The sequence below is a fragment of the Gobio gobio genome, assembly GCF_949357685.1.
Source record: "Gobio gobio genome assembly, chromosome: 16".
NCBI lineage: Eukaryota > Metazoa > Chordata > Actinopteri > Cypriniformes > Gobionidae > Gobio > Gobio gobio.
In genome coordinates this window covers 6,256,744-6,269,481 of record NC_137109.1, presented here as the reverse complement: position 1 = coordinate 6,269,481, position 12,738 = coordinate 6,256,744, and the positions used below count along the sequence as shown (strand labels likewise).

The following is a 12,738-nucleotide window of genomic DNA, read 5'->3' as shown; positions in this document are numbered from 1 at the left end:
TGGATTCTGTGTTTTATAATTTCATATAATTTAATTTAAAAAAATGGTGGTAATCAAATGATTGCATAACTATAACAACTGAATTTTGTAAAACATAATGGTAACACTTTACTAAAAGGTTCCATTAGTTAACATGAATTAAAGGAAAACACCACTTTTTTTGAAAATAGGCTCATTTCCCAACTCCCCTTGAGTTAAACAGTTGAGTTTTACCGTTATTGAATCCATTCAGCCGATCTCCGGGTCTGGCGGTAGCACTTTTAGCATAGCTTAGCATAGATCATTGAATCTGATTAGACCGTTAGCATCTCGCTCAAAAATGACCAAAGAATTTCGATATTTTTCCTATTTAAAACTTGACCCTTCTGTAGTTACATCGTGTACTAAGACCAACGGAAAATGAAAAGTTGCGATATTTTTGAGCGAGATGCTAACGGACTAATCAGATTCAATGATCTGTGCTAAGCTATGCTAAAAGTGCTCTTTAACATTAGTTAATGCACTGTGAACTAACATGAACAAACCATGAACGGCTGTGTTTTTATTAACTAATATTAACAAAGATGAATAAATACCATAACAAATGTTTTGGTCATTGTTAGTTAATGCATTAACGGATGTTAACTAAAGAAACGTTATTGTAAAATGTTACCCAGAATGGTCAAATAAAACTTAACATCCTAAATTCCTTTTAAAATATTTTTTTGTGCAAATAAGTGCTGCACAGCAGAGGTTTACTGTTATTAAACTGCTCATTCCCACTGAGACACGCTGAATATTTAGATAACAGTCTTCTGTGCTTTTAATATTTACAAGCACTAGTCCATATCATGATTTAATTTAGTGTGAAGTCCAAATTTAATCCAAATTACATTTTTACATCTGGATTCCGCAATTGTCCGCATTTTCTGCATTGTGGAACAGACATGAATTTGACATGTTCGCATGACATAATTCATTCTAAATATTTTCACAAGAGTTTTGTTGAAATAATAGTTAATAGTGAAATTAATAAAAAAGCATAAGCATGGAAATCAACAAAATGTAGCCTATATGTGGCTGTTCTTTAGCTTAGACACCCTTCATTGATGAATTGTTTTTTTGAAAGCGTGATTTACAGTGTGATATGTGTAATGCACTAAATCAAGGGGAAAAAATCATAATGATAATTTCCTAATAGCCCCATTTCTTTTCCCTGAAAGCTGCACATCAGAGTTAATGTCTTCATACTTCCGACTTTTTATCGCTTGTCATTTGCTTGGGAACAATAGGGCAAAGATGTGAGATTTTCTCACTTTTTGTTCTTATTCCCTAATGAATTAGTTTTTGCAGGTCAAATGTTTTACTGAACTTTTCAGTGTAGGTCAAACCCTGCGCTAGGTCTCTGAGGATGTAGGAAGCAGTACACACAGGCCACGTACACACTGTAAAGTTTCAGGAGTGACAACCGCATTTAAATGCAGGAGTGAATCCCCTAAATTATTGTTCCATGTGTGTACAAAACACGACACACTCCTGAAACTGATGATTGACAACATGGTAACCAGACTGTACTTGTGGTTTCTCACGTGTTTGGCATCTGCTATTTTTGATAAAAGTAATATAACTGACACACGACTCGTTATGTTCTCAATATTAATGCAACTGTTTACAGAGGCGTCATGTTTTATGTTTGTAAGCACGCTCTTGAAGTGTTGCCACGTCCACATATTATTCATATTTTTCAGTCATGTGACTGTCGCTGAGCATTGAACTGCAGCACAAGACTGTCAATTTTCCATCTTAAAAAAAAAATGTGCACAAGATGCAAGTTTTGGGCACTTGTGATCCATTTACAGCACCTGCTGCAGTATTTCAATCACTAAAAACAGCGGGACGTTATTAAAACACCTGAAAAACACTATAGGGTGAGTTGCACCAATAAGGATTCAATTAAGCAAAGTTCAACGCTAATCTAGGATTTGTTGATATGGGTTTTAATTTTTAAATCGAATTGTTGCACCACTTAATTTTAAACACAGATTAATTACGCAGTAACACTGTTATAGAGCTGTTCGAGCAGCAGACGGAGGGTGAACTGGCGACAGGTTAAAGAATCAGTGCAACCCACCCTTAAAGTGCCGTCATGTACTAAAACAGTGATATTAAAAGTAAAAAAAAAATCAAATTCAGGTTACACCTCGAGCAGATGAGCCAAGGATATGAACGCAATGCATTTAGTTTATAATGGGTTTCGATGGGAAAAGTACGCTTAATGTGTGTACCTTGTGTTGCATTAATATTCTGTTCATCTGCTTTCCTGTATAAAGTATCATCAATAAGGTGTATATTGAATTTTGTATGCTAATATCACTGTCTTACTGAATTTAATACTGACTACAAACCTGGTAAACATGACTAGCGAGCAATGGAGGAAAGCCTTGTTTTGCCCTCCAGGTGGGCGTTCCTATAAGAGAGTTTTTGGGCTGCTTGTTTGGGTTTGGTTCAAGATCAAGTTTGGGTTTTTCCTGGGTCAAAAATGGTCTTCAGTGGTAGCAGGCGAACACGGTCATCCACACACAGTATAAAGGTATTTTGTGAAATAAAAAAATGGTCAGTCAGGACAGATCATAAGAGTTTAGAACTTTTTTATATTAAAAAAACTGTATATAGTGTGTGTATATACATGTAAAAGTCAATGAGTGACTGATTTCAAAAGTTAGTAATGATGACACAAAACTCAGAGCTCTATGCAGAGCTAAAATTGCTTCTCTACATTCACCGGTCTGGCAGTTCTACCAGGTGTCTGAAATGGACAATAAATTTGCAGCGTCTTTGCGTAGACATTATTGCAACGACAGCAGCCCTAAAGCAATGACAGCAAGAAACTAGGGCTGTGAAATTTTAGTGCACGTCTTTCCTTCACAGTGGTGCGCTTTCATTCCTCCCTAAAAGCCCAAACTTGATGTCCAAATCACTCTTAAAAATAAAGGTGCCAGGATGAACCAAAAAGGGTTTTTCACGGCGATGCCATAGAAGAACCATTTTTGGTTCCCTGAAGAACCGTTTTGGGAAAGGTTCTTTAAAAAAACTTTTTTTTCCCCCAAACTATTTTATAGTCTAAAGGACCTTTCTACGCTATAAAGTAGGGGTGCTCCGATTGAAGGGCAACCGATCTCGATCGGTCGATAATCGCTTTGGGATGATTGATCGGCGTTCTCCAAAAAGGCCGATCTCATGAACCGATCGCATGCTGACGACACATAAACCCGCACCTGCCGTGAGAGCTGGGGCATGATATGCAGCGACACCGTCTCATTCTCTTTCCAGTGCGGGTAAAATAATTATAATGCTGAAGAAGGGGAGGTACAATTCATATTTCTATATTAAATAACTTACGCAGTCATTTGAAAACTTTCTGTGGGACGTAAATTCACAAACAGCGCGCGTGAATCACCGCGTGTGCGCGCTCTCTCTCTCCCTTTCAAAATGCTCAAATGGCTTCACATCAGCGCATCGCATCTGCACTAACATCGAGCTGCACAGTTGACACAGGATTTGCCACTTTGCACAATCGAGGCAGTGTCGCATCGTCACTAAAGTTTATCATTTGCATTTATTTTTAAGCCTTGCCAGTGTTCAAACACGCACGGTCTGGAGAGACACACACACACACACACACACACACACACACACACACACACACACACACACACACACACACACACACACACACACACAGGCCATCTCACAAAAAGCTTGCGAGTACAAATTGCGCTGAAATGGTCAGATACACACAAATGATTGTACTAAATGACCGTCTTGACGAGTGTGCACGTAAACCCCGTCGTGACTCGCGAGTGAACGTTTGTGCAGCTGTGTGTAACCGTATCCGTGTTCGCTCTTAAAGTGACAGCTGTCGAATAAACTGCTGCTGTCTCTGAGTTTCTCTTTGTCTTGTGTTGTTTGATGAACCTTTATGACACTCACTGCTCTTGAATGACTAACTTTTGCAACCTTAAGTGTAAGGATTAATCTAATTTAATTTATTCAGGGAAGACCAATATTAATTTACATTTGATTTCTTATTAAATGTCTTTAGTATTTCTTACCTCAATACTAATGTTAGACCTACCTGAAAAATTGTTTTTAAAAACAAAAATGCACTGCATGATCAAATATTTAGGTGAGATGATTATATACATTTATTATATACATGTATTTGGGAAAGATGGCCTACAGTAGCCTTAAGTTCTCATTTTCTAAAATAAACACTTGGTGGTTCTTCAAGATCTTGACTCAGTTAATTTAGAGTTAGTTTCATTTCTACAAATGGTGCAAACTCTGCAAGATTGTAGATAAAAGATTGCCATTCTGTGATCGGCAGTGATCGGCAATCGGCAGATCATGATCTTGGTGATCTGTAATCGGTGATCGGCCCCAAAAATGCTGATCGGAGCATCTCTACTATAAAGAACCTTTTGTGCAATGGAAGGGTTCTTTGGATATTTACGGTTCTTTATGGAACCATACACCTCGCCAAAGAACCTTTTATTTTTAAGAGTGTAGATCAGTGATTGTCATTAAATACAGTTTACTGTCGCTATATATATATATATATATAGAGAGAGAGAGAAGAGCTTTTGTTTCTATAAAGTATGAAGATGTATCGTACAGCTCCGAGTATCCACATGATTTTGTCCTCATTGTTGTCACTACTAGAGCAAGCTCCTGATTGGTTAACACGGCGCGAATATTCGCCAAAGTTCAGATTTTTCAATTCGCGCTAATCACTCGTTACAATCGCGCCGCAGAAAGTCTATTCGCGTCTTTGCGTTGACTTAACATGTAAATCACTCGCACTTAACGCTTCATTCACGTCTGGTGTGAACGCATGAGACTGAGTGGAATAATGCATTGTACTTGTACATGTGTAATGACAATAAACTTGAATCTAATCTAATAAAGGCAAGAAAAGGGAACTTTGAGCTTCGAGTTTGCGCCTAAATGGTTTAAAAACTTAGAAATATGTCAATGCTCGGCTTGGTGAGTTTTTTCTTAAACACCAGCTGTTATGTCTTAAGTGAACTTGGGAAATAAGTTGCGTGTGTATCACTATATTGGATCCGTGCATTTTGTCTTTAAGTGACAGAAGCCTAATGTTCCTGCTGTCATCTGTGTCATTAATGTTAATCAAACATCAAAAGACAGAGAGAATCACTCACTGCTCTTTAGTAGGATTAATCTATATCTCATTTATATGGTGAAGACTGCAGTGTTGTTTTACATGTGATGGCTTACTTTCTGTTGATAGACGTTTTTTATTATTTATTTCACAGGAATGCTATATTTGTTCATCTCTAAGCTCTTCCTAATCAGCTCGAAGATGGGGTCTAATCAATTTAATTCACAAAACCTAAATAATTATTATATTAAGCATTCAAATTTACAATAATAGTGGCTTTTTTCACTCGATTTACCGAGCTCAACGGCTCTGGCCGAGCTGCGATATAAACTTGTTTCAAAAAAGGGGAGGAGCTGTTCAATATGCCCCGCCCTGTCTTCCTGTTTCAGTGTACATTACGTCAACACTTTGAACAATGCTGCATATTTCAAGGTGCTTCAGTGGGACTTTAACTGCAGTGTGTACGTGGTCATGCATGCCTTCCAGCGATCAGGGCATAGTCCTCGTGAGACGTGCTTTGAGCAGTATTTTCAGGCTCCAGAGCTGAGATAGAAGCACAAGTGAAAAGCAGAGCAGTTCTTTATGGCTGAGCCGTGTCTTGAGCTCATTTGAATGTGCTGTATTTTTAGGGCTGGAGTCCCCAAAGGTGCCAAAGGCGGTTTGATGACGCCTCTGCGGAACAAACAGGCACCGCGGCCGGCCGAAAGCTTTGACGATCTCTCCAGGGATGTCTTCACCATGCTGTGCTACCTGGGCCCTCACCTGTCCCATGACGCCATCCTGTTTGCCAAGGTTGTGCGACTGGGCAAGAGTTTCATGAAAGAGGTAAACACTGACACATAGCTGCAATTATATCTTCAGTCTCAATATTAATGTGCATTGGCTCTAAAGCTTTACCCCCTCAATCAGAGATAACTATTTATGTCAGTCAGACATTGTTGACTATGAGATTTAATATTTAAAGGTGTTCTGTTACATCTTTAGACTCCAGTATGGCCCTGACCCTACATGGCATAAGTGGTTTGGATGATGGATGAATGTTTAGTGTTGATGCAAAAAACTATTACGATCATCACAACACCTCCGAAATCCAGATCTCTCAACTCTATATTGGCTGTACAATGGCTTAGCGCACATACATGTAGAAATGATTCAGCACTTCTCACTACTGTACATTACTTTGCTTTAATGGCCAGATAGATGGACTTCTTCCAGTGTTGGTACATAATTGTCCTTGTGTATTTTTTGGCAGTCTGAGAACGTAATGGTGTGTCCCGGAGGTTGATGAGCTCTATATCAGGGCTGTATTAGCTCTCCGGCTCACTTTAATGTAACCTGTGTGAGTTGTGTAGTCGCACTTTATTGTCGGTTAGCCTTTATTGATCACTGTCTGTCTTTGTGTGTGTGTGTGTGTGTGTGTTTGTGTCTCTCTCTCAGTACCAGAGTGAAAGCAGACAAGACACCAAGGACAAAACGGTGAGTCATACGTGGGAATGTAAAGTTAAAGTATAAAAACAGCAAAGGTTTATGGCTGCTTTTGTTCTGGAAGATCAGCACTGACTGTAAAATGACATTTTAGGTGTAAATTTAAACCCTTAAAGCTGCACTATGTAACCCTTTTTTTAGTATAATATCCAAAAACCACTAGGCCAGTGTTATATATTTTGTTCAGTTGAGTACTTACAATATCCCAAATGTTTTCAACTATTTGTAAATCGTGAGAAATTGCTCTTTTAACCAATGAACCGGGACGTGAGAGGGCGTGGCCTGTCAATGACATCATATCTGCGTTCCCCTCGGTTTCTGGTTTTATTCTGCAGAAACGCTTTACTCTCACTGCAGTGTGAACAAGTGTCATAGCAGCCACTGAGAGAACGCACAGAGTAACGTCTTAGCATCATTAACACACTCAGATGTGTCTAATATGATAAACAGAGCTGCGTTACCTCACACTCAAGACCGGAGAAGCGGAAGTGGCGACTGTGTCATAATAAAAGTCTTGTGTGTTGCGTTCGTCTTATTAACAATCGCTCCAGCTGTTCCTCAGCTCCACTCGGTCCTGCTTCTGCTTCACTACAGTAACGTTAATAATCACATGAACATGATTTCTGCCCGATTCTTTCCCACCGGCTGTGAGGTGAAGACCACATGTCCCAAGATTCTGCGCTCAAACGTGGCATCATCAAACTACAACTTCGTTTTGATTAGACGACCTCTAGTGGACGGAAAAGTTACATAGTGCACCGTTTAATAGATTCTTCCAAACAAATAATCATTCTAAACACTGAGCTACCAATTTTATGGTATGCAAGATTTAAAAAACAGTTCCAAGATGTTCCATACAGGTGCTGTTTGAGAGCTGATTGTATATGACGTGATGGATCTGTGTGTCTCTGGCAGGACTCTCTGCTGAGCTGTTTTCTCAGTATTGCTGATCAGGTGTTGTTGCCGTCTCTCTCACTCATGGAGTGCAACGCCTGCATGTCGGAAGAGATCTGGGGCTTCTTTAAACTCTTCCCCTACCAGCACAGGTACGGTCAGCCCATCACAGAGCACTGTCCTCTGGACAGTGTATAATAGAAGCAAATATATTAACAAAAATAAATCACGAGGTTAATTGCATTAGGCGAATTGCCTAATTGTTAAGGTGCAGGACTGCAGGGAATGTACTAAAACCACTTACACTTGTTTACAAAATCTGCATGCTATGAGTTTCACATTAGTTTCCTGCTAATTTTCATTATAACGAGTGGAGACGTATTTATAATGTTGTTTGCGGTGCAGGTTGGGAATCTATAAGGGTGGGCAGACCATGGGTCAAATAGCCAAGGCGATGTCATGTTCATTGTCACAATTTTTATGCATTTCAAATTTAAGTCACCTCGTTTATGATTTACGCTTGTAGTGTCTGGCTTTAGCAAATCATTAAAGGATACATAACACACAATCTCATGTTGATCAGGAGTATCTATAGAGTAGTGTTGCATCCTTCATCTCCACAAAGAGTCTTTCGTTTTATCAGATTTATAAAAGACGGATACGCTGTACCGATTCTTTCTGAAAACAGCCGAGCTCGTGGAGGCGTGCAGTGGGCGGAACACACACACACACACACACACACACACACACACACACAAAATACATCATGGTATTATCCCTGGATAACTGTCGATTCTCTATACGTTGGTGTTGTTCACATTATATGCACTTGCGCGCTGATTGCCAACAAAACACACACACACACACACACACACTTGCAGAACTCCGGAAACACAAACTTTATCCACTGTTTCCTTAACACTGGGTTATTTGGGAAGCTGGGAAAGGGGAGGGTTTATGTGTAACATTATGTGCTGTTTTATCATGGGAGTCGTTATATCAAATGATTGTTGTGTGAGATCATAAGCCAGCGGAAGAATATGAGGATGTTTTTACTGCAGCTTCACTATTCCCTTGTGAAATTCCCTTATACACACATCTAAACGCAGTCAGAATGCCCTGGTGAGTGTGATGTATATATCTGCATTGCCTTACACACGAATCTCTGTTGTGTGTAATTAGGTATCGCCTCTATGGGCAGTGGAAGAATGAGACGTACGGGAATCATCCCCTCCTGGTGAAGATCAAGGCTCAGACGGTTGACAGAGCCAAATACATCATGAAGTAAGTTTGCTTTCCAGCTCAATCTAGATCAGGTCTTCAAGAATGCCCTGCAATATAATCCTGAAACTGAGCCTGTAGTGAGAAGCCGCCTCTTCATCATCTTGTGTTTACTGAACATGCTAATGTGGAATAAGTAGGAGTCCTTTGTGGAGTAAAAAGCCCACAAAGCGAAAGTTTCATGGTCATAAAACTCAACAGTGACCGTCTAGTTTTTCAGCCACCTAAACTACTGTTATAATAAGATATAATACTTTTATTCAACAAGGGTGCATGAAGTTGATCAGATGTTATAATACATTTACAGTGTTATAAAAGCAAATAAATGCTATTATTTTTAACTTTCTGTTAATCTAAGAATCCTGAAAAAATGAATCTCTACTAATACGAATATACTACTAATCTGAAATATATTCTGCCCCTGCATATTTAAGTAATATACATGCATAAAAAAATTATATAAACGTACAATTAGTCGACTAATGGCTTCAATGAACGACTACTAAAAATCTCAATCTGATTCTGTTGCATAGAACTGAATGATATTGAAAATATGTATTATTTTAATGTATTTTCTGCCCTATTTTGGTGTTACTTTAGATAAAAGTGTGGTTATTTAATTGGCTTGTATTTTTTTTAATATTCAGTAAAATTATTGAATTTAATTAATCCACACAAAGCCATCTTTATACCTTTCCGATCTTTTTTTTCCCCCCACTCGTCTCCAGAAATATCTGCGTACACACGAAACCACTGAAACCGACTCGAAACGATGTAGTGCACATGCCAGACCAGTGTGTGGCACTGTAATTCTGCCACAGAGATGCACTAAAAACAGAGAAGAATTGTGGCTAGAAGGGGTACAGGAACGGTAGGAAGTGAGGAAAAATCAAAAACGCAAGGGTGTCTGTTTCAGATTTGTCCACTTTGGCCCTGTCCCAAATGGCACCCTAAACCCTCACGGTCTTCCTCTGAGTCCGCACTTTGACTGTTGGGAGGAAGTCCACTGTGTAACCGGCAGAAGTGCGCATCGAGGGCGCATATCGACCCTTCTGAGACATAAAATGACAAATGGGACACCCAGCGGTCTCATGGACTTAATGGACACACACACGCAGCAGCCATTTTAAGTCCACAAGACCGAAAGTACACATGAAGTGCCCCATTTGGAACAGGGCCAATGGGACCCAGTTTCAAGAAATACCAGTTTCAGGCTCCCAAAATGCCGGATCGGTGTGGACGAAACGCTGATACAATACAACATTTTTACGTATACAGCTAAACGTGTCTCCGTGTGGACGTGGCCTAAATCTAATGATACAATTATGCAGAAATAATAATAATAACTTAAAATAAGAAATTAATCATTTTAAAACAAGTCATTTTCGGTTTCGGTTCCCGTCAAATGCATCCAGAATTTTCGGTTTCGGTGCTTCCCTACATGTAGCCTGATAACAGTAGAAGTGATATCTTATTGTAGTCTTGAAATCTGCTCGAGAGAGGGAAAAAAACCCCCGGCTCGATGGCATAACAGCAGTGCAGTAAACATAGCGATCACATGGAGCTGAAAAGACGGCAGTCGGAGGGCAAGCGCTGGCGAGACTTGTTGCTCATCATTCTTCTGCTCCAGCCAAGGCTGGCTTTGAACTCGCTGCTGGGAATGTTCAGCTCTTTGGCGATATCCAGGGCCTTCAGCTGGATGACGGCTCTGGTTACAGGCAGCCACTGATTTCTTTTTTTGACTACTTACTGACACATTTGCCTGTCAGTTTCTTCTAAACGGCCACTTTTAGGACCACAGTAAGCTTTTCTTTTTTCTTTTAAGTCTTTTTGGGCTTCATCACATTCTGACACACTGCATTTCTTGGCTGCTTGAGAGTTGTTTGACTCGGTTGCATTCATCACCACGAGCTAAAAGTTTGCATCAAACCCTCTCCTGGTTCACTTGCCTGACTTTTGAACCCCCCTTTTAATAGATTTTTAAGCTATTATTGTGATTTCCTAGGTCTAAGTACACAATGTATCTACAGAAGAGTCGAGTTTTAAATCTGAAAAATATCAAAACTCTGGTCATTTTTGAGCGAGATGCTAACGGTCTAATCGGATTCAATGATCTATGCTAAGCTATGCTAAAAGTGCTACCGCCAGACCCGGAGATCGGGTGAATGGATTCGGTAAAACTCAACTGAGCTGGAAAATGAGCCTATTTTCAAAAAAAGTGGCGTGTTCGTTTAAGTTCTGCAAGCCATTCCAGTCTAGCATAAAATGCAAGGCATACGGTGATGACATTCTTCAAAAGAATAGTCCACACATCTATAATGATAACGGCACAAATAAACGTTATCACTGGAATCGCTTTCAGAAAAATTCAAGGCTGATGAATGATAAAAACATTGACAGCCAGTCAGAATCTTTCTCTAAAGAGCTTGAGCATTTTAAAGCATTTAACAACCTCAGAGCTCAGGATAGGTCGGTCTTAAATTTGACCAATAAATATTTTAAATGGAGGTTTATCTTTGGGTGTTTTCACCTCTGCAGTCCTTTAACTGACTGTACTCTTAGACTGTAGGGTTTTGATGTTACGTCACAGAGCGGAGCAACTTCAGCGGCGGTTCTCCTTGAACAAGGTTCATGTTGCCCTGTGTGGTGTGTGTGTGTGTGTGTGTTCAGTCCCCTGTGCATTTAGATGAGCTCGTTTCAAAGGGTTTGCAGAATTGCTGCATCAGATTCTTTGCTTTCTTTTCAAGTGTGTTGAATAAATGATGATATTTTGGCAGATAATTGGATGGAGAGGGAGAGAGTGCAGAATGAGCTGAGGCTAAACACGTCAAAAGTGTTCAGGGAGGAAGAGGGGGAGCTCAAGGTCGCCTGTCAGACGGGCCGAGCCGAGCTCTCGCATGTGTCAGGGCCGCTCTCAACCGTTTAGTCTCTCTCATTGGATGCTGTTTGTTGCTCGTTCAAGTTGTTTTGCATTTTTGTCTGTTCATTTAAAAGTATCAAACTCATGAATATGACCCGACTAAGGTTAGGCCTTACAAGTGACACCTCCGGCCAATTCATGCTTTTTTTAAAGCAGGATTAATCAAGGGCAGAGGTTGACTAGTAACAAGCGACTAGTTTGATGGAAATGCATATATTTGTTGAGCTCTTTGTGAGGGTCTGCTGCCTTGAATGTGAAATCTTGCCACAAAAAAGGCCCTATTTTGTAAGATTTAGCAGCAAAGCTGTGCCAGATTTACCCTAAATGTTTTCAAATAATCTCAAGAATCTGATGTTCATACCAGGGATTCACCGATACCACTTTTTTTTTCAGACCAAGTACAAGACAAGTACTTACATTTGGGTACTTTGAGTACTTAAAGCTACACTGTGTGATATTTTCCCCCATCTAGTGGTGAAAAGGTATATGACCATCCAGTGAATTTTCGTTTCTGTTCCTCTCAATTCCGATTTTGTTTCAACTCCTACGGTGGCCGATTTAGTCCAAGATTAACATGGCTTCCAGTTCGACCTCGTCCACATTGGACACGGTGCCTGTGGGATATTCTGTGCGCAGTGGGATGGTTGGAACTCAACTGGCCTAATTATTCGGCTAGAAAGAACTGCAGCTAATCCAGAGTGAACTTTGATGATAGTAATGTTTATTCAGTCATCCAATTGCAAGGCATAAACAGGTTTGCGTGGATATGTACATAAATGTGGTTTCTGTGAGAGAACAAATAAGGATGGTAAATATACATGATAATGACATGACAGAAGATACACAGTTAAGAACTGTATAACTATACTTATAAGTAACATTTGTATAATGTAACCGTAAACCAGAGCTTATTGTACCATTATATAGGCGCTAAATGCAGCTGCATTAAAAGGAGCGGAGCTGCCGCTGCTAGCAAGCGGTGTCGGGTTATCAA

General features: G+C 39.8%; 1 protein-coding gene across 5 annotated transcripts in view; it reads left to right on the top strand.

The window, feature by feature from the left end:
* thoc2 (THO complex 2) overlaps positions 1 to 12,738 on the top strand; it is a 148,968-nt gene that overhangs the window by 43,685 nt on the left and 92,545 nt on the right. For all 5 annotated transcript variants that reach the window (XM_079838977.1, XM_079838979.1, XM_079838978.1 and 2 more), the window contains exons 12-15: positions 5,794 to 5,989; positions 6,602 to 6,640; positions 7,565 to 7,695; positions 8,726 to 8,827. In XM_079838977.1, the coding sequence (XP_079695103.1) occupies positions 5,794 to 5,989; positions 6,602 to 6,640; positions 7,565 to 7,695; positions 8,726 to 8,827 (468 nt within the window). The remainder of the gene's footprint in view (positions 1 to 5,793; positions 5,990 to 6,601; positions 6,641 to 7,564; positions 7,696 to 8,725; positions 8,828 to 12,738) is intronic.